The 23,102-nt window shown below is 43.1% G+C and overlaps 1 protein-coding gene across 1 annotated transcript; it reads right to left on the minus strand.

Moving 5' to 3' along the window:
- Positions 1–947: 947 nt before the first annotated feature.
- miga1 (mitoguardin 1) lies at positions 948–23,018 on the minus strand. Its single transcript, XM_090182985.1, is given in 16 exon segments — positions 948–2,136; positions 2,374–2,490; positions 2,576–2,629; positions 2,738–2,896; positions 3,039–3,137; positions 3,334–3,420; positions 3,508–3,580; positions 6,055–6,179; positions 14,404–14,504; positions 14,866–14,989; positions 16,170–16,306; positions 16,898–17,024; positions 17,179–17,300; positions 17,491–17,671; positions 19,144–19,317; positions 22,257–23,018. Coding segments are annotated over 15 exon segments (1,869 nt in total). The 5' UTR covers positions 19,249–19,317; positions 22,257–23,018; the 3' UTR covers positions 948–1,878.
- Positions 23,019–23,102: the final 84 nt, after the last annotated feature.

The following is a 23,102-nucleotide window of genomic DNA, read 5'->3' on the forward strand; positions in this document are numbered from 1 at the left end:
AACCGGTCGTTATCTGGAGGTTTAGTGACTACACTACATCACTGGGTGAACCGGTCATTATCTGGAGGTTTAGTGACTCCACTACATCACTGGGTGAACCGGTCGTTATCTGGAGGTTTAGTGACTCCACTACATCACTGGGTGAACCGGTCGTTATCTGGAGGTTTAGTGACTACACTACATCACTGGGTGAACCGGTCATTATCTGGAGGTTTAGTGACTCCACTACATCACTGGGTGAAACGGTCATTATCTCCTGTACTACTTCTGGTCTTCAATATGCTGCATCATCTAGAATGTTGATAATGGAAACAACGCGACTGCGGTGCAACCCTATACTTGTCTCTCACACTCATCCTGCAACCCCATATTTGTCTCTCACACTCATTCTGCAACCCCATACTTGTCTCTCACACTCATTCTGACAAACATTATTCAAATGTAAAAAATGTGACTTAAGACTAAACTAAATAAAGAGTGCCAAAATTAACACTGGCTGAAGGTATGTCTAGACTCTACCGGAACTAGGAACTTAGGGCTCATATTTCCTACATTACTTTATAGGGTGTTCACCAGTAAAATGATTCATTCAGGATTTATACAAACTTCCACCCAATAGAGATTTGCGTCAGGAAAACAATAGCCCAAACCCCATGTATGGTTCAAAATTTAAGATTTACTCAGAATTGATCATGTTCAGAGGAAATGGCATGATCAACGGCAGAACAGCGCTAACTTTGAACGTCAACTGACAAGCAAACTAGTTGCTGCAGGTTCGTCAGTGAAAACATGGGCTTTTTCTAAATTAAATACACGGAATACCAAACAGAAATAATTTGCCCCCATTTTTCTCTCTCGAAGCTAACAGACAATTTCAATACCTCCCCCCTCCGATAACCTGTTCCTGATGTCTTTCCCTTAAATCGCCATAGAAACTAGCAATGGTCACAGCAAATTAACATTCTTCTTTAATCAACACTGGCAAGTACATAAAGGTTATAATATTGTAGATAAATCACACAATGAATCATTAAATAGTTATAATGACAGGGCAAAGAAACCTACATTGACATTTCATTTCGTAGCACCCTCTTGACTTGCCCCATTATTAACATACTAGAGCAGTAAACCCTATACTTTATTTATATTAGACTAATGAAATGACCATAAAACCTTTGTGTGGTGGTTCTTTCCCTAGATGTCTAGAGGACAGTTGCATACCATGACCTCTAAATATCTAGATGCCAGTCAAATAAATACCTAAATTAAACCGCAGTGTTTAGCTTCTAAAACAGCTCAGACTGATGTCTAGGTTTGCAAAATTCTGTGAACTTCCCCCAATATTTTCCTGCAATTCCGGTTGGAGGATTCACAGATTTCATGCTTATTCTCTCCTGATTCCAGGAATCTTCTAACCAAACACTTCTGGGAATTTTGGGAAGCTTACTGGAATTTTGCAACCCTCATGTCCATAGTCCAATTAAAATACTGTCTGCATTTAAAATGCAAACTCATTCTGTCAAAAACATCACTCATTCCAAGGTTACTTTAAGCATGATTTCGTATGGGGAAACATCCATATTATAACATGCACAGACACCATGATAATTGTGTGTGGAGAGAAGAAGCTTCTTGAGTGACAGAAAGGTATGAAAATGTTCCAGTCAGTCACCATTATATGGGGCCTTTATAAAGACATCTCTGTCAATCTGGGTTGAGAACAAGGGTTGTGACACTAGCTCAGTTTCAGTCTCTGCCCAATCAACCCCCTTATCCATTCCCCATAAGTGGCTAGCAGTTACTTTGGGACTGGGTGTCTCTTGCCCAATCCCAAATCAACCCTATGCACTTTGGGAGACCCATTTAATCTTCTCAGATCTAGGGGTAGATCTGGCTTCCCACGGCCTCTTCCAGGGCAGAGGGGTGGAGTTGGGGGCTGGCTGTTGTGGTGAGGGGGGTGGCAGTGACGCAGCTGTTGATGTGCTGCAGGGAGTGGGAGTCGGTCCCCAGGTAGGCCAACAGCAGCTCAGACCGGCGATGGAGGAGGTGGAGCATGTCCTCAGCTAGAGTTTCCACACTGCAGTAACGCACCTTCTCCAGGTCAAAGACATCCTTCAGGAAGAACAGCACCTGATCCTGGAGGACGACAGAAACCATCCCAAAAAGTGTCTTTATCTAAGACACTGGACAAGCCTAATCCTGGATCATTTAGCATGTTTTTAGTCCAGTCTAGGCAACCGGTACATTGAATAGGGGATATGGAGACATGAGAACATCCTTAAAGAACAGATCGATTAGTGTTACAATGGCTAAGTCTCCCTTGACTTCAGCTGGACAACCTGATCAACAAAAAAAAAGTTAACATTACTCTACCTTGAAGAAGCAGCAGAAGTCGTGCAGGGAAGTCTTGGGCCCTAAGAAGCCCCAGGCCAGGACAGGACTGACCTGCTCACACACAGAGTAGAAGTGGGCTATGAACCCATCATGCACCTAGAGAGGAGGAGGATGAGAGGTTGAATACAGGCTAACCAGAAAAGTACAACAAAAAAATTACAGCAAAAAAACATTTCTGTACCCTCATGTGTTGTCTCTTCTGCTTCAGCACCGACCAACAGCTAGACGCGACCGCCTGGCAACACAAAACGCAACACATTACAATGCTGCAACAAATTCCCCATCACACCTTTGCCTTTTCATGGTCCTTTAAGCCAGACAACGTGGGTCCTGTTCTCTGGACAGTAGTTATCTACATAGGGAGAAGTGTCTCTTTGAAGGACGAGTTGAGCCAACGATTGTTGACAACGTTCTGGATGGAGATGGGAGGATTCTCCAGGTCCTCAAATGAGTCCATCAGGATGAAGTCCAACACGATGTCATAGAAGTTCAGGTGTTTCACCTGGTCAGGAGGAATAACATGCAGTCAGATCAGTGTGAAATCAGGATGAAGTCCAACAGAATGTTCAGGTGTTTTACCTTTAGCAAGGGAACATTTAAAACCCTTTCAGATCAGTGTGTGTGTGAGTGAGTGAGTGTCTCACCCCTCTCGTGGCCAGCTCCACCTCGGTGTTCTCCCAGTGTTCCGGGTGCTCCAGGAAAACAATCATCTCCTCAAACACTTCTTCAAACCTCTTCGGGCTCTGTCAAACAATTACACAAATCCGTTAAGAGTAGACAAACACTATCGACCAATCAAAAACATCTGTCAGACAGGAGCACCCAATCAGCTGATCAATCCAGTGTGACTATCCTATCACACAAACTAATGGTAGAAGTGTATAGTTTTTCAGCATTAATAGTTTCTCTAAAACAACATAAATATAATTACCATCTTACCTTATGCGCTTTTACAATTATGGAAGACAGTATCTTCTTTCCGGTTTCGGCCAGAAACGTCCTCGTCGCCCTCTCACACAGAATCAGCTAGAGATGAAATGGACCAATCACTAGTTTAGATTACAGTACTACGGTTTATCAGGATGTATTCTTTAAGAGTATAGAGGCACATACTTGACAGGCCTGCCGCACACAGTGTAACTTGGCCAGGAAGTCGGTGTCCCCAAGACACTCCAGCAGCTCAGTCCTAAAAAATAAAACAAGGAAATTAGGCATTATAAAATCAGACATACTAGGAGTCAACACTTAAAATGGTAAATGTCAACTTCATATCATCTCCAGCACTACCAACATGTGTGAAAATGGAGCATTTCTATGTTTTGTAGTAAAAAAAAATAGAGGAAGACAAGTGTTACCAATGACATCGTTGTGCACCATGTGATTCTAACCAATTATGAGGCATTGTCTACTAATTAGTAGATGTCATTGGTAACACTATAAAGTTGAAAAATGTCCCTTTTAACAGGAGACAAAATATTATTAGGAGAGTCATTCTACGAAAATGGTGCCTTTCCTTATAAGGCCGGCCTTATTCACCAGGAAAAACAGTTTAGTGTGAGATGACACAAATTGTTTGTTTTAATTGATGTGTCTTATTATTCATAAAACATATGTAAGACAGTTACATTGAAAAACATGTATTATATTGTAGAGCACGGTCTGTACCACAAAATGGGCTTGTTCCAATCATGAGTCATGGGTTCAGTGACATATTTTAAGTGACTTTACATGCCATAATGCAAAGGAAAGTTATATAGTTATTTAGTGGACTACTTAAAACTAAAATATCAAATGAATATTACAAATCATTTACAAGTATTAGCTGTCCCTCAATTTCATGTCACTGGTGTTAAAATGTATAAAAACCATCACTTTGAGAAAAAAAAAATGCAACATCATTGCCAAATTCTTCCTGGGTCAAAGGTTCATTGGAGACGGGAATGTTTTGTAAAGCACATGGTGAGTGTGCACTCTTCATACGTTAACAATTTGATTAGTAACTTGGTAATTTCATGCGAGGACTTAAGATGCGTCACTGGTGTTCTACAGTTTATAGCAAAGGGAAAGGAAATGTGTTTTTTTTTTAAGAGTTAAAGATCTGAAGTAAAAGTGAAGAATACAGGAAAAGTTCCATGAACATATTCGACTGCATACAAAATGTTCCCATCAGTGTGGTTAGGAAAACAGTTTTAGTTTATGTTCAATGTTAGTGTTTCTAATGTTCTAGTGGACATGTTTTTATGACATTTTAGTCAATAGGCGTGATCTTTTGGTCTCACTGACCAATAACCCTCATTTTAAGGGTTCATATTAAAATCAACCCATCTTATGAAATTATTTGTAATAAAAAATATATTACTAATAAATGTATAAAATTTGTTTGAAAATAATCATATCTTTGTCATTGGTTTCACATTGTGTCACTAGTATGACTGTATGGAGTTGCCCAATTTAATAGAAAATAGTTTTTGTATCTACCTAACTGTTGCTACATTCATTAGTAAACATTTTAAGTATATGATCATTCAATTTTGATGACTCAACCTCAATTATTTATAATGTTACAAAGAAAATGAGACAATATAACTTTATAAATGTTTAAACTAAATCATTAATAATCCAGACAATTTCTTAGTATTGTCATTAACCTTTTCTGTCTTTGATTATATATGCAAATTAAAGACTGAAATTACATTCTAGAAAGCCTGAATTGCCATCTAAAAAATAAATATTAATAGGTAACATAAGACAAAAAAGGCAAAAATAATTTTTTTAATGTGATGTAGTAAAAATATAAAAATATGTTAACCTGTAATTTATGTTGGTTTGTTTAAAACATTTTTTTTAACCCTTTCATGGTATCCAATTGGTAGTTACAGTCGTCTCATTGCTGCAACTCCTGTACGAACTCAGGAGAGTTGACCGTCGAGAGCTGTGCTTCCTCCTTAACCCAACCAAGCCACACTGCTTCTTGACACAATGCCCGCTTAACCCAGAGGCCAGCCGCACTAATGTGTCAGAGGAAACACCGTACACCTGGCTACCGTGTCAGCGTGCACTGTGCCCTGCCCGCCACAGGAGTCCTTAGAGCGCGATGGGACAAGGACATCCCTGCCGGCCAAACCCTCCCCTAACCCGGACAATGCTGGGTCAATTGTGCACTGCCCCATGGGTCTCCCGCTCCTGGCCGGCTGCGACAGAGCCGGACTCTAACCAGGATCTCTAGTGACAGTGCCTTAGACCACTGCGCCACTCGGGAGGCCCATTAGTCCATTGACAGTTAAATTGTTTATTTCTTGTCAGCAATTTAGTCATGATATGTAACTTTTAAAATATAGAAATCCCCTTATATAATTATGCAGCATTATATGATGCTAAATGCATCATACAGGGATGATATCTGTATTTTGAATTCCAAGTTGCATATCTTGAAAAATTGTTCATCAGCAATCAGGTTTTGGGACTGTGTCAACAATGGACTAATGAAATAAGTACCAAAAGTTAGTTTGGGGGTGGAGTTCCTTTAACAGGAGACAATACATTAGGCTCAACACTTAACAGGAGACAATTCACACCAAGATCATCAACCAGCAGGTGGGGCCAAGGTGCAACCTAAACAATCATAGGAAACTATGAGGAAAGAGAAGGTCTCCGTCTCACCTGTGTACTCTGCAGGAGATCTTTCCCTCCTCAGCCAACTGTATGGCCTCCTCATAGAAGGGGTTAATAACTATGCATGACCCCAGGACATAGGCACTACGCAGCTCCCTGTGCTGCTCTGACAACTGAGAGAGAGAGAATATTATGGTTAATAACTACACATGTAGGTTACAAGGGGTAGTGGTATAGAGACCTCAGGACATAGGCACTACGCAGCTCCCTGTGCTGACAAGATAATACAGTGCCTTGGAAAAGTATTCAGACCCCTTTGATTGTCACATTGTGTTAAAGTGGGATTAAAGTTTATTTAATTGTAATTTTGTCAATCTACACAAAATAATCTGGTCAAAGTGGGAAAAAAAATGTATAAAAATTTTTTTTCCTAAAAATGTAAGCAATAAAATAGTCAGGGAGCTGACTAAAGAGTCAAGACATGTTAGAAAAACCTTTGGCATCGATTAAAGTGCAAGTCGCCAAGAGCTTTGCACACCTGGATTGTGCAATATTTGCCCGTTATTCTTTTCAAAAACTATTCAAGGTGTTTGGGGGGGGGGAATCATGATTAGACAGTGATGAAGTTTAAACTAACTTTTCCAACATTCACTTTCTTCTTGGTAAGCAACTCCAGTGTAGATCTGGCCCTGTGCTTTAGGTTATTGTCCTACTGAAAGGTGAATTCATCTCCCAGTGTCTGGTGGAAAGCAGACAACCAGGTTTTCCTCTAGGATTTAGCCTGTGCTTAGCTCCAGTCCATGTATTTTTTATACAAAAAAACAACCTCCCTAGTCCTTGCCAATGACAGGCATTCCATGATGCAGCCACCACCATGCTTCAAAATAAATGATTATATTTTCACTCATTGTGGAGTCACTACAATGTTGTTGATCCATCCTCAGTTCTCTACCATCAGACATTGGGACTCTGTAGCCATTTTAACATCACCAATGGCCTCATGGTAACATCCCTGATCAGTTTCCTTCCCGCCCTGCAGCTCAGTTCAGACGGACAACCGTCTGGCGGTTGGTGACGTTTTTCATGGCCTTATTTCTTTTACAGCATATTGGATGACTGCCATTCATATTCCATTCACCCAGCTCAATGGAACATCGATAGGTATTATGTAGCTGTCTACACCTAAACTATCTCTATCATGAGGTTGCTACAACCTATGAATTAAAGTTTACAACCGTGCACACATATGGAGGAAAATGTGAGATGACAGACAGCGACACATTCAATACCGCCTTGCACACTATTGCCTGCATCTAACTAATATTAGGGTGTAATCATTAGTCCAACTGTTGCAAACAACCATTTCTATTGGGACAAATTCAGGTATTTTCATCCCTGTTTCCGTTGAACATTTTTCAACAGAAATCAGCGGAATGAATTACATCCCTGATCAGGGGCAATTTTGGCATGTAAATGTTGGTGGGGCAAACTCAAATATATTTCTAAATGCATGACCGCAAAGCCACTGCACTAAACAATACAATAATTCCACTATAAAAAAGTGGCCACACACTGTTAGGGCCTACATAAGGCTGACCCAACAGCAGAGCTTTCTTTTCAGCACCATGGAGTGAATTCTTACCACCACTACACCTGGTTATCAGCGGAACCTCGTCTGGCAGCAAAACAGTTATTTCGGCATAAATTACTTACTGCCTTTCTCAAATCCATGGCTGACTTGCTGAAACAAATGTGTTTTCTACTGACAATTGAGATGTACAAACGATGGCATAAGGGAACAACAAGCAGATAAGAGGCAATCTGTAATTTAGATTAAGACATTAATGAGCGAGCTGAGACGGACGTAGTCAATATAACTATTTGTTCAGCACTTTTGAAATGTACAGCGACAGAATTCAGAACATGGGCCGTTCTTACAGTATTCTCCCTGCACACCAAGTCGGAACCTTAGGATAATTAAAAGGGGGGCATATAAGCAGACAATGAAAGCTCTTACAATATTAAATGTTGACATTTCTCTAAAACAGGCTATAGGCTACATGTGCACCACCAAGTCAGAACAGTAGGCTAAGTTGTGAGGGGGAAAGGAACCAAAATGTTAGGGTGAGGCACATGGGTTACTAACAGCTTACGACACACCATACACTTACGTATACTGCAGCTAAGAAAGTAATACTTTCTCCCTGGCATATTACAATTTATGCAGCAGCATACAATACATTTTCAGACTCACTTCAACAGGAAGGTGGCGTGGCAGTCCTTGTGGGCAAATAGTCATTAAACCTTGTCACCAAAGTGGTATTCTCTGGATTTATGGTGCTTCCAAGACAACTAGGAATTCTGGAAAAAAAAACAAAGGTTGAATCATGATGTCTGTAATTTTCAGGCCGGCGCTCTAGAAAAGGAGGCCAAGGTTCCCGACTTGCAATTTTAAGTTGGTTGACCATTCAAAACATATTTTCCCAATCAAAGTTCCTAGTTGTGTTGAACTCACTGAAGTCGGAGATTTCCAGTTCCAATATATTTTGAACACGGCAGAATGAATTCAACCTTTTCAGGCCCGTGGTGTTGCGGCTGAATGTTTATCCTTTTCAAGCTTGAAAAAGAGACCCTTTCAGACAAATGTTTTAAATCCTTAAACCCAGACTTGTACCACACACCCTCTCCACTGAATAGCAGGCCGGGGAAGCAAAATAGTGATTGCTTTGCAACACTTGCAGTTAGCCACTGATTCCTTCCAAACCACTCATCGTTGAATTTGCGATTTCCAGCTTGTGTAATGGCCGATGATCACCGATAACTTATAACTTATCTTCATATGACAAGGATTGAAAAGGATTAGCCAGTAGATGGTGTATTATGGGAGTTTCTCCCATTCTTCTCTGCTGATCCTCTCAAGCTCTGTCAGGTTGTATGGGGTACGTCACTGCACAGCTATTTTCAGGTCTGTCCAGAGATGTTCAATTTGGTTCAAGTCTGGGCCATTCAAGGAATTCAGAGACTTGTCCCAAAGACACTTCTGCGTCGTCTTGGCTGTGTGCTTAGGGTCATTGTCCTGTTGGAAGGTGAACCTTCGCCCCAGTCTGAGCGCTCTGGAGCAGGTTTTCATGAAGGATCTCTCGCTACTTTGCTCCGTTCATCTTTCCCTTGATCCTGACTAGTCTCCCAGTCCCTGCCGCTGAAAAACATCCCCTTAGTTTGATGCTGCCACCACGGAGGTTGCAGGTTTCCTCCAGACATGACGATTGGCATTCAGGCCAAAGATTTCAATCTTGGTTTCATTTATTTTTATGTGTTACCCATTTCAAAAAGATCCCTGGTCTTTGTATTTGAATCTGTGCTTGAAATTCATTACTTGACAGAAGGACCGTAGATCTCATCTATCTATCTATATCATGAGGGACAGAGTTAGTAGTTCAAAAAGCATGTCAACCTTTATCTGATGTGTGTGAGAAATGATTCCCCCCCCCAGAGTCCATGTAATTTATGTGATTTGTTAAGCCACATTAATTAACTAATTTAGGCTTGCCTTAAAGTGGCTGAATACTAATGCAATGATTATATTTTAGTTATGAAATTTGTATTTAGCTACACTGAACAAAAATAGAATTGCAACATGCAAGAATTTCAAAGATTTTACTGAGTTACAGTTCATAAGGAAATGAGACAAAATAAATGAATCTATGGATGTCACATGACTGGGAGTACAGCTGTGCATCTGTTGGTCACAGATACCTTAATAAAAGGTAGGGACGTGGATCAGAACCAGTCAGTATCTGGTGTGACCATTTGCCTCATGCAGCGCAACACATCTCCTTCACACAGAGTTAATCAGGCTGTTGATTGTAGCCTGTGTATCACCGCATGTGGGCAACTGCACCGCCCACATCCGCAGGACTCTACAGAGGGTGGTGCCGTCTGCCCAACGCTTCACCCGGGGGCACACCGCCTGCCCTCCAAAACATCAACCACTGCCTGTTCAACCCACAATTATTCAGAAGGCGAGGTCAGTACAGGTGCATCAAAGCTGGGGCCGAGACTGAAAAACAGCTTCTATCTCAAGGCCATCAGACTAAATAGCTATCACTACCCAGTTACTCAACCCTCCACTTTTAGAGGCTGCCGCCCTATTTACATAGACATGGAACACTGGTCACTTTAAAATGTTTCCATACGATTTTACTCATCTCATATATACTGTATTCTATTCTAATGTATTCTAGTCAATGCCACTCCGACATCGCTCGTCCTAATATTGAAATATTTTTAATTCCATTATTTTAGATGTTTGTATCGTTAGATACTACTCCACTGTTGGAGCTAGGAACACAAGCATTTCCCTACACCTGCAATAACATCTGATAAAAAAATGTGACCAATAAAATTTGATTTGGAATGTTGTCCCACTCCTCTTCAACGGCTGTGCGTAGTCGCTGGATATGGTCAGGAACACGCTGTCGTACCGGTCGATCCAGAGCATCCCAAATGTGCTCATATGGGTGACATGTAAGGTGAGTATGCAGGCAATGGAAGAACTGGGACATTTTCAGTTTCCGGGAATTTTGTACAGATCCTTGTATCATGGGGCTGTGTATTATCATGCTGAAACACGAGGTGATGGCGGTGGATGAATGGCACTACAATGGGCCTCAGGATCTCGTCACGGTATCTCTGTGCATTCAAATTGCCATCGATAAAATGCAATTGTGTTCGTTGTCCGTAGCTTATTCCTGCCCCATACCATAACCCCACCTCCACCATGGGGCACTCTGTTCACAACGTTGACGTCAGCAAACCGCTCACCCACACAACACCATACATGCTGTCAGCCATCTGCCCGGTACAGTTGAAACTGCGATTCTGCCGAAGAGCAAACTTCTCTAGCGAGGCCAGTGGCCATCAAACGTGAGCATTTGCCCACTGAAGTCGGTGAAGACGCTGAACTGCAGTCAGGTCAAGATTTTAGTAAGGATGATGAACACGTAGATTTGCTTCCCTGAGACGGTTTCTGACAGTTTGTGCAGACATTCTTCAGTTGTGCAAACCCACAGTTCCATCAGCTGTCCAGGTGGCTGGTATTACAGGTGAAGAAGCTGGATGTGGAGGTCCTGGACTGGCGTGGTGACACGTGGTCTGCGGCTGTGAAGCCAAATTGGACGTACTGCCAAATTCTATAAAAACGACATTGGAGGCAGCTTATGGTAGAGTAATGAACATTCAATTCTCTGGCAACCGCTCTGGTGGGTGGACATTCCTGCAGTCAGCATGTCAATTGCAAAACTTTCCACATCTGTGGCATTGGGTTGTGTGACAAAACTGCACATTTAGAATGACTTTATTGTTCCCAGCACAAGGTGCACCTGTGTAATGATCATCCTGTTTAATCCACTTCTTTGTATGCCACACCTGTCAGGTGGATGGATTATCTTGGCAAAGGAGAAATGCTCACTAACAGGGATGTAAACCAACTTGTGTACAAAATGAGAAAAATAAAGCTTGTTTTGTGTATAGAACATTTCTGGGATATTTTATTTCACCTCATGAATCATGGGACCAACACATGTTTATTTTTGTGGAGTATAAATAGCTTATTTTTCTTCCACTTTGAGAGTATTTCGAGTAGATGACAAACTGACAAAGCAACTTTAATCCCACTAACTCAATAGAATGTTTAGAAATCGAAGGGGTCGGAATACTTTTGCAAGGCACTGTTGATAAATAGATGTATTTTTATTTTTCAAAAGCTTGGTAAACAGTGAAATGCTTCCCAACAATACAGAGAGAAATCGAAAGATAACGAGGAATAAAAACAATGAGTAACGATAAACTTGGTTATATACATGGGTACAAAGTCCATGAGCAGGGGTACGAGGTAATAACTTGGCTATGTACACAGGGTACCAGTACAGAGTCCATGAGCAGGGGTACGAGGTAATAACTTGGCTATGTACACAGGGTACCAGTACAGAGTCCACGAGCAGGGGTACGAGGTAATTGAGGTAGATACATGGGTAGGGATAAAGTGAGTAGACGACAGGATAGATAAACCGTAACAGCAGGGTTTGTCAGAGGAAGGCCCCAAAGATTGGAGTCTTTGATAGTCACCCTAGTCATAGAATGTTCTCACTGCCAAGGCAGCAGCTACTCTTCCTGGGGTGTATTATGGATCCCCAATAGTTCCTGCCAAGGCAGCAGCTACTCTTCCTGGGGTTTATTATGGATCCCCATTAGTTCCTGCCAAGGCAGCAGCTACTCTTCCTGGGGTTTATCATGGATTCCCATTAGTTCCTGCCAAGGCAGCAGCTACTCTTCCTGGGGTTTATCATGGACTCCCATTAGTTCCTGCCAAGACAGCAGTTACTCTTCCTGGGGTTTATCATGGATTCCCATTAGTTCCTGTCAAGGCAGCAGCTACTCTTCCTGGGGTTTATTATGGATCCCCATTAGTTCCTGCCAAAGCAGCAGCTACTCTTCCTGGGGTTTATCATGGATTCCCATTAGTTCCTGCCAAGGCAGCAGCTACTCTTCCTGGGGTTTATCATGGATCCCCATTAGTTCCTGCCAAAGCAGCAGCTACTCTTCCTGAGGTAAAGCAACATTAAGGCAGTTCTACACAATTTTTTTAAAACAATACATTCATAACAGATTTCTTCACACACTGTGTGCCCTCAGGCCCATACTCCACAACACAAAATCTATGTGTACGTGTGTGTAAGTTTTCGTGTGTGTGTGTATGCATGTGTCCGTTGCTTCACAGTCCCCGCTGTTCCATAAGGTGTAAGAGTGAACAAAGCTGTCGTCAAGGCAAAGGAGGGGCTATTTGAATCTCAAATATATTTTGATTTGTTTCACACGTTTTTTGGTTAGAACACGATTCCATATGTGTTATTTCATAGTTGATGTCTTCACTGTTATTCTACAATGTAGAAAATAGTAAAAGTAAAGAAAAACCCTGAAATGAGTAGTTGTAAAATTTTGACCGGTAGTGTAGATCGATGACAAAACTTAACATTGTCGATTGGGATTTCTTAATTTTTTGGTTGTTCATAAAGTAATATTCCAGAATTGACTACTTTTTGTTAAGACTCCAAACTAATTTCAGCAGCTGTGTCGGTTACCCATCACCCGATTCTAATTAGACAACTCTCCGCTGTCCATGGTGCTGAAACAAGACAATATGTCTGCCGGTCGGTGACCTTGGCGCTTGGACGCTTACTTATTGAAAGATGACTGTCAGCATTTGAAGAAGCAGATTGCCTGTTTCCTTGGAGCTAACGACACTGGGGACTATCCTTCGAGAATCTCTCAGGGCTGTGATTTGAGGTCGCATTTTTCCCATATAAAATCTGAGATGAAGAAACGCGCCAATGCCAGGATGAAAGAATTGAGAGAGTTAGGGGAACAGGAAAGTTTAGAATGAATTCCTAGAACGCAGATCAAAGTAGAAATATGAATACAATACTATCCTTTCGAAACGAATGGGGGTCTTAACTTTGAACTGGGTGACAAACCACAAATGATTAGCAAGACAGCCAAGGCATGTACATGCATCTAGAGCTATTCATAAAATAAAAAAAACAGAACGGTCAAATAGTAACAGACCCACAGGATATTAATAAATATTTGGAGCAGTTTTTACCCGCACTGCTGTACATAAATCAAAATGCGATGTCACTGATCCACAAACTATGGAACGCTTTCTCACTGAATGTGCACTTCCTAAACTGCTGCACTCGATGCCGGGTTAACTCGAGGAGATTAACGCAGCGATAGCAGCCCCTGGACCCGATGGATATGTAATAGAATTCTATAAGAAATACTGCGCCAGTCTAGCTGCGAATGTTTAATCAATCCAAAGAAAAATGCCAAATTCACACTAAACACTGAGACACTGATCTTGATTAGAGATTCCATGGAGATGTCGTCTTATCGCCCCGTGTCGTTACTCCCCATAGAGAATAAGGTGCTGCACCCTACTCAATATTTTTTATTTTACCTTTATTTAACCAGGCAAGTCCGTTAAGAACAAGGTCTTATTTTCAATGACGGCCTAGGAACTGCCTTGTTCAGGGGCAGAACGACAGATTTGTACCTTGTCAGCTCGGGGGTTTGAACTTGCAACCTTCCGGTTACTAGTCCAACACTAACCACTAGGCTACCCTGCCACCCCAAATATGTACTTCTGGTTTAACTACACTGCTTGTAATGACTAAATACGGTCTTACAATTGCCGTTCCATTCAACACTACAATTCAACACTACAATGAATGTCAAGGTTTGTATCAGTCTTTATTGGAAAATAATAAACAGATTATAAAAAGATAATGTAATGCCAGCCCTCTACTGTGTAGTGTGAGGTGTGTGTGTGGGTCTCACCTCTGCAGCAGACATGAAGGAGTCGTTGGAGGCGATGCTGACGGAGTCTTTGAGACAGGACACATCATCCAGATCATCTCTACAAAACACACGAGTCTTATCTGAAACAAAACATCAAAAGTGTATTGGTTGCGTACACAGGTTTAGTATATGTTATAGTGAGTGCAGCAAAAGGGTTACGTTACTAGCTCCTAACAAAGTATAATGTCAAACAAGTAAACAAATAATTAAAAATACAATAATCTAGAAATGTCAGAACAAATCCAATAACCAACACAAATTGTACTGTAACAGTAATCCAAATGCATTATATATATATATATATATATATATCCCACGCAGCGCACCGAACCCCACGCAGCGCACCGAAGTAAGTGTGTTTGAGTGCGTGTGTGTGTCTGGCTGAGTGTGTTTGAGTGCGTGTGTTTGAGTGCGTGTGTGTGTGTCTGTGTGTGGTCTCACCGTGGCTGCCGCTGTGTGAGGAAGGTTCAGAGACGCCCAGAGCTCCTTCAAACTCCTCCTGTAGTCTGTAGGCTCTCTGGAGGAGAAGCTCCAGCTTGTGGACAAACTCTGCACTGATCAGGTCCTGACCAGGAAGACACAAAGACGTTACAACAACACACCTTTATGCGCACACAGTACACACATACATACCGCACTCCCATACATACAGCCTGGATGTGTGTGTGTGTATCACAAACTGGGCATGATTGGGAGTCCCATAGGGCGGCACACAATTGGCCCAGCGTCGTTAGAGTTAGGCCGGGGTAGGCCGTCATTGTAACTAAGAATTTGTTCTTAACGGACTTGCTTAGTTAAATAAAAATTGCTAAAACAGTACATTATGTACTCCCATAGATATGTACTGTGTGGTGTCACTCTCCTCAGCTGTGGAGTCTCCAGTGTATTCACCTCTATACTCTCCTCAGCTGTAGAGTCTCCAGTGTATTCACCTCTATACTCTCCTCAGCTGTAGAGTCTCCAGTGTACTCTCCTCAGCTGTGGAGTCTCCAGTGTATTCACCTCTATACTCTCCTCAGCTGTGGAGTCTCCAGTGTATTCACCTCTATACTCTCCTCAGCTGTGGAGTCTCCAGTGTACTCTCCTCAGCTGTGGAGTCTCCAGTGTATTCACCTCTATACTCTCCTCAGCTGTAGAGTCTCCAGTGTATTCACCTCTATACTCTCCTCAGCTGTGGAGTCTCCAGTGTACTCTCCTCAGCTGTGGAGTCTCCAGTGTATTCACCTCTATACTCTCCTCAGCTGTAGAGTCTCCAGTGTATTCACCTCTATACTCTCCTCAGCTGTAGAGTCTCCAGTGTATTCACCTCTATACTCTCCTCAGCTGTGGAGTCTCCAGTGTACTCTCCTCAGCTGTGGAGTCTCCAGTGTATTCACCTCTATACTCTCCTCAGCTGTAGAGTCTCCAGTGTATTCACCTCTATACTCTCCTCAGCTGTAGAGTCTCCAGTGTATTCACCTCTATACTCTCCTCAGCTGTGGAGTCTCCAGTGTATTCACCTCTATACTCTCCTCAGCTGTGGAGTCTCCAGTGTATTCACCTCTATACTCTCCTCAGCTGTAGAGTCTCCAGTGTATTCACCTCTATACTCTCCTCAGCTGTAGAGTCTCCAGTGTATTCACCTCTATACTCTCCTCAGCTGTAGAGTCTCCAGTGTATTCACCTCTATACTCTCCTCAGCTGTAGAGTCTCCAGTGTATTCACCTCTATACTCTCCTCAGCTGTAGAGTCTCCAGTGTATTCACCTCTATACTCTCCTCAGCTGTGGAGTCTCCAGCCCCCAGCATAAAAGAGGAACAGTCAGGCTCCTCCTCCCCTGGTCTGCCACTAAAGGTTAAGGCCTGCTCCCACCGCCTCAGAGCCTCCTCAAACAGCTCCATACCTGGAGGGCAACACACATTACAAACCGGGAGTCCTGACTGCTTACATATGCCCCCACCCCCTAGAACCTGACTCTCTCCATATGCCCCACCCCCTTGGACCTGACTCTCTCCATATGCCCAACCCCCTAGAACCCGACTGCCTCCATATGCCCCACCCCCTAGAACCCGAAAGCTTACATATGCCCCACCCCCTAGGACCCGACTGCCTCCATATGCCCCACCCCCTAGAACCCGACTGCCTTCATATGCCCCACCCCCTAGAACCCGACTGCCTCCATATAACCCGACTGCCTCCATATGCCCCACCCCCTAGAACCCGACTGCCTCCATATGCCCCACCCCCTAGAACCCGACTGCCTTCATATGCCCCACCCCCTAGAACCCGACTGCCTCCATATAACCCGACTGCCTCCATATGCCCCACCCCCTAGAACCCGACTGCCTCCATATGCCCCACCTCCTACAACCTGACTGCCTCCATATGCCCCACCCCCTACAACCTGACTGCCTATATATGCTCCACCCCCTAGAACCTGACTGCCTAACTATAAAACACACAGCAATGCCTCAAGACCTGTGTGTGTCCTCACCCCTGAGGTAGAGTATTTGAGGCGTGGTAACAGGGATGTTGACTACATTAGAGATGTCTTCATCTCCAGGTTTGTCCCAGCAGGTAGAGCTATTAGCGCAGGTACAGGATGAGTTGATACTCTTTACCTGGTAAAATAGAAGAACACATTCAGAAATACAATGTAATCTTTCATCGACCATATCAGCTGAGAATTCCTATTGAATTGACTGATGAGGAAATATTGACCACTTCTGGTAAACAGTAGAAAATTCCAACTATGGATCATGTGCGTGGTCCTACCGAGGCCAGACTCTGTAGTGACACAGACAGCTTGCTGTAAGGTCCTCCGTTGGGCAGAAGGCCACAGGCGTAGACATTCTTACAGTTGAGAGACAGGCTGAGGTTCTGGCAACTGCAGGCATCTATACACAAAGAGACGGTCAGGTTTCATTACAATTATCTAATGAAAAATAGTCTTGTCAATATTTAAATGACTTTGATCAGAGGAAACAGTGTCTCTTCACTCCAGTCAACTAGCTGGATCCAAAAGGGGAATGAAATCAAACTGTCACTAGCCCTCTTCCCACTCTGGGTCAGGTGTATAGTATGCACCTTTCTCCTGGTGAACTGCCAGGTCCGGAAACTGAAAGGTCCCCGTCTGCTCCCACTGGGGTGACTGGACTCCCTTCTTCCTGCCTTTCCTCCTCTGGAAGTGACGGGCGAGGAAGAGGAGAGACACTGCGCCGAAGGCTGTAGCAGCAACTACTTTCTTAGTGCCTGTACTGAGGCTCACCTGGGGGGGGGGGGGGGGAGGGGGGGTAGAGAGACGGTTAAAAATGTGCAAAATGAGTCATTCATTAGGCATAGAAGGGAAGAAAGCAGACTGAAACATGGAGGGACTACTGCAAAACGTTTACCACCACATGCCTTAATGAACACAACCCAGGAAATACATTTAAAACAGGCGCTGTAAATAACTGGTACTCTATGGCTGAAAAGTAGCACACTACGTAGTATTTCAGGGACTGGGAGACTAGCCCGGATCGAGGGAAAGATGAACGGAGCAAAATAATGAGAGATCCTTGGTGAAAACCTGCTCCAGAGCGCTCAGACTGGGGCGATGATTCACCTTCCAACAGGACAACGAACCTAAGCACACAGCCAAGACAACGCAGGAGTGTCTTTGGGACAAGCTATGGATAAGAGCGACTAAACATTTAACATGAAATGGGTCAGTTCACACCACCTAAATGCCAGAGATTCCACATAAAACAAGTGGTTTACAAGCTCAGCTGGATTGGTACACTGTTGAGGTCTCCTGAACTAAACAAGTGTGCTCCCTTAAAAAGACATTGGCTGGAAAAAAGTATTTATCCATTTGAGATGCCCTAGCCAGTATACACATCCTCAAAAATAGTCTAAGTAACTTAAAAACAATCCTTAAATTGCGCAATGTTACATGTTTTGTAAGATGTTTTGTGCAGTATTTCTCAATGAAAATAAATATATGTAATGACAGACATTGAAGAACTCCTACTGTTGCCGAAGGGGCATAGACTTCGGACTTTGGCTTGTGTGTCCGAACAGCTGGAAAAAAAAAAAAAAACCTCACCCAAGTCCAAAACGAAAATAAAAATAAACACCAATGTCGTCATACTACATGCGCCAACTCTTTGGGCTGGGAAGCATGCGGGCGCCTTCATGCAACCACAACTTCCACTTCTCTTGTCATGGACTAGTTCAAAGACCGACAGGGAGAACCGTCAGTCAGTGACAGGTTCTGACTGCAGCACCACTACATCTGTATTCATCCCATGGTCCATAGGACGAGGACAGCACCCAGCCACATAACACATTGACCAGATTGGCAATAAGTAGCCAAGTCCCGAGCAAGAATGGCACATAGGAAATGGGCAGGAGCCTGTTTCTGTAGTGCGAGGCAGCTTGAAGTTGAAATGCAGCCCCCTGGACAGAACGCTTGTATATCATTCGGCCTTCCCCAATCCATCTCCTTAATGCAGATGGCCAAGCAAAGAGGCATCGGGTCCCATTTTTAGAGTGTTTGGTATGAATCGACAGGGGACTGAACCAACAGAGTCAGGACAGACACTAAACACCAGGCCACTGAGTTGGTAGTTCATATCAATGGTAGAGCCTTACCTGTGAGGGGGAGAGCCTTACCTGTGAGGGGGAGAGCCTTACCTGTGAGGGGGAGAGCCTTACCTGTGAGGGGGAGAGCCTTACCTGTGAGGGGGAGAGCCTTACCTGTGAGAGGGAGTTATAGAGGGTATGGGGCAGGTTGATCACGCGGATGGCTGCCAGATGGAAGGACAGCTTGGTGGAGGGGCCAGTGAAGGTGTCGTCTGTCATCGTAGCGGTCTTAACTGTCCATCACCCTGCTGCAGGGAACACTGTCCGATCCTCTTCCTTCTTCTTAAGCTGTGGAGGAGAGGACATAAGACTTAAGGTTGTCACACACACTTATGTAATAAATCTTTGGAGATTTCCGGGCAAGAACAACTCTTTCTGAATACAGTAATTCATTAATAAATGGCCTCCCGAGTGGTGCAGCAGTCTAAGGCACTGCATTGCAGTGCTAGGTGTTACTACAGACCCGGGTTCAATCCCAGACTGTATCACAACCGGCTGTGATCGAGAGTCCCCTAGGGCAGCGCACAATTGGCCCGGCATCGTCCGAGTTAGGGGAGGGTTTGGCAGTCATTGTAAAATAAGAATGTGTTCTTAACCTCTCTTGGGTAGGGGGCAGTATTTTGATGTCTGGAAGAAAAGCGTGTCCAAAGTAAACTGCCTGTTACTCAGGCCCAGAAGCTAGGATATGAATATAATTGGTAGATTTGGATAGAAAACACTCCAAAGTTTCCAAAACTGTTAAAATAATGTCTGAGTATAACAGAACTGATAAGGCAGGCGAAACCCCGAGGACAAAACATCCCCCCCAAAATGATTCTGCATACCTCCATTTTCAATGGCTATCACTTTTATAAGGCCAAGTCCTCCCAGATTGCAGTTCCTAGGGCTTCCACTAGAGGTCAGTCTTTAGAAAGAGTTTTAGGCTGGTTTTTGGAAAAATTAGCCAGGAATTGTAGTTTTTCTAGGTGGCTCCCATTTTGTCTGTAGTGTTTGCAAGCGCGTGTTAGAGTGCATTCTTTGGTATTTTTCTCCAGTAAAGACAATAATGATTCTCAGTCTTAAACTTCATAGTTTATTTACGTATTAGTGTACCCAAGGTTTGATAGTAAACGTTGTTTGACTTGTTTGGAAAAGTTTATCAGTAACGTTTGGGATTAATTTTGTATGCATTTTGATTGAGGGAAACTGGGTGGATTATTGACTCTAGCGCGCCAGCTAAACTGAGTTTTTATGGATATAAAGAAGGACATTATCGAACTAAAGGACCATTTGTGATGTAACTGGGACCTTTTGGAGTGCCAACAGAAGAAAACCATCAAAGGTAGGTAAGGCATTTTTTATATCGCAATTTCTGACTTGTGTCGCACCTGCCTGGTTGAAATATGTTTTTCATGTGTTGGTATGCGGGGCGCTGTCCTCAGAAAATCGCATGGTTTGCTTTCGACGTAAAGCCTTTTTAAAATCTGAAATAGCGTCTGGATTAACAATTCACGCTTTATTTTGATGTATTACACTAGTGATTTGATGAAAGTTAAATATTAATAATTCTGTAGTTTGAATTTCTCACCCTGCAATTTCACCGGATGTTGGCCAGGTGGGACGCTACCGTCCCACCCGCCCATAAGAAGTTATGGACTTGCCTAGTTAAAGTAAAACATTCTGTTTTATTTTTTTTACATTTACTTGACTTTTAGGTAGCCTAGCCATTATGGTTCAACTCTCCTCTCTGGTAATGTTGACAATGAACATAACCACTAGAAAAAAAAGGCTAGAGTGGAAACAATTTAGTGTCAACATGTGAAGTATCCAGGGATGCTGTTTTACTATCCTGCCCCTCCTATGAATCAAAACACCTGCCCCTACATTCTCCTGTCTGTCTGAAAGGGGGATACCTAGTCAGTTGTTCAACTGAATGCATTCAACTGAAATGTGTCTTCCGCATTTAACCCAACCTCAGTCCCCTCCTGTACTCCCTGTTCACCCACGACTGCACGGCCAGGTACGACTCCAACACCATCATTAAGTTTGCTGACGACACAACAGTGGTAGGCTTGATCACCGACAACAAATGAGACAGCCTATAGGGAGGTCAGAGACGCCAGGACAACAACCTCTCCCTCAATGTGAGCAAGACTAAGGAGATGATTGTGGACTTCAGGAAAAGGAGGGCCGAACCCGCTCCACATCGACGGGGCTGCAGTCGAGCAGGTTGAGAGGTTTAAGTTCCTTGGTGTCCACATCACCAACAAACTATCATGGTCCAAACACACCAAGAAAGTCATGAAGAGGGCATGACAATGCTTTCTCACACTCGCAAGACTTAAAAGATTTGGCGAGAGTCCCCAGATCCTCAAAAAGTTCTACAGCTGCACCATCGAGAGCATCCTGACCGGTTGCGTTCCCGCCTGGTATGGCGACTGCTCGGCAGCAGACTAAGGCGCTACAAAGGGTAGAGAGTACAGCCCATTAAGTCACTGGGGACAAGCTTCCTGACAAAACTGTCAAAGACTCCAGTCCCCCAAGTCAGACTGTTCTCTCTGCTACCGCACGGCAAACGGTACCGGAGCACCAAGTCTAGGTCCAAAAGGCTCCTTAACATCTACCCTCAAGCCATAACACTGCTAAACAATTCATCAAAATGGCCACCAGAATTGAGAATCACCCCTCCAACCATTGTTTTTACCCTTCTGCTACTCGCTGTTTATTATCTATGCATAGTCACTTTACCCCTACCTATATGTACAAATGACCTCGACTCACCTGTACCCCCACACATTGACTCTGTACCTCCTGTGTATAGCCTCATTGTTATTTTATTGTGTTTATTTTTTTTACATGTAGTAAATATTTTCTCAATTCTAATTAAAACTGCATTGTTGGTTAAGGGCTTGTAAGTCAGCATTTCACGGTAAGGTCTACACCGGTTTGTATTCAACGCATGTGACAAATACAAGTTGATGAGTTGACAAGTGAAATCAGGTGTGTCTTCTCTGGAAGAGCCTAGACCTAACACACGGAACGGCTAGGGGTCTCTGAGGTCTGAGGACAGCACCCACCAGACAGAGACGCAATCGCACATACAATGCATTGCTACTAGCTAGCTCAATAAGCTAACTAAATAACTAGCTAGCTGACTCTTGCTCATGCAAATATGCAGAAACTGAAGACTAACGTACAACAAACACATCAGTGTCAGTTAAAGCCTACATGTATAGAGTCAAGTGTACCTTCAAGGCTTCAGTGTGATTTTCCCAACACCGGCTGCCAAAGCTGCCTCTTGCACGTGCGAGCAGTCTACCTTGAGGAAAAAAATCTGCATATCTCCAATGAGCAACGTCATGATTCAGAAGGTCGGTTTTCCGGTGTGGGGGGGTTGCTTTCAAAATAAAAGCCCAGCGCAAAGCTTGGACATGTTCCTACACAGTCAAACTATTTCGACGTATTAAATATATTTATAGTAGGATTGTCAAACGTATTCCATGTCAAACCCTGCTCTAGCCAACAGCTGGCAGATACGGGTAGGCTAGTCTACATGATGAGATTAACAGCTGGCAGTCAAGCATCGATCGTCATGTCACTTGTACACTTAAGCCACTATTTTACCTTCATAAAGACCCTTGCTATTTACTGGAAAAGAGAATGAAGGTCACCATCCATTTTCCTCACGCTGTGAAGTTCATCATAATTTATTTAATCTGTAGCCTAATAAACAGCATGATTCCCCAAGACGTTGTGGTAGGACCACACAACATAACATCGCGTGACTCCAAGTTTACTTTGATATGATGGTTATTATATCAATATTTGCACATAAAGGCGTTTCCACCGCCATTTCTCGCATAATTATTTTACCAACATGGCACAAAATAGATCCCACCATGTTGAACAAACAAATGATCTGTCAGCATTTATAACATTTTACCCAAACTTCCTGTTTCCATCACAGCTGTCATAATTTTTGTTACATGGTTTGATACTCGCATAAAAACTATAGATGGAAACGTGGTTATAGACTATGTAGAACTCCAAGTCAAAATCTATTTCAATTTGTTTATTGTGCAGAATCTGAATTT

The sequence above is a fragment of the Oncorhynchus mykiss genome, chromosome 8, assembly GCF_057628025.1.
Source record: "Oncorhynchus mykiss isolate SJ-2025 chromosome 8, ASM5762802v1, whole genome shotgun sequence".
NCBI lineage: Eukaryota > Metazoa > Chordata > Actinopteri > Salmoniformes > Salmonidae > Oncorhynchus > Oncorhynchus mykiss.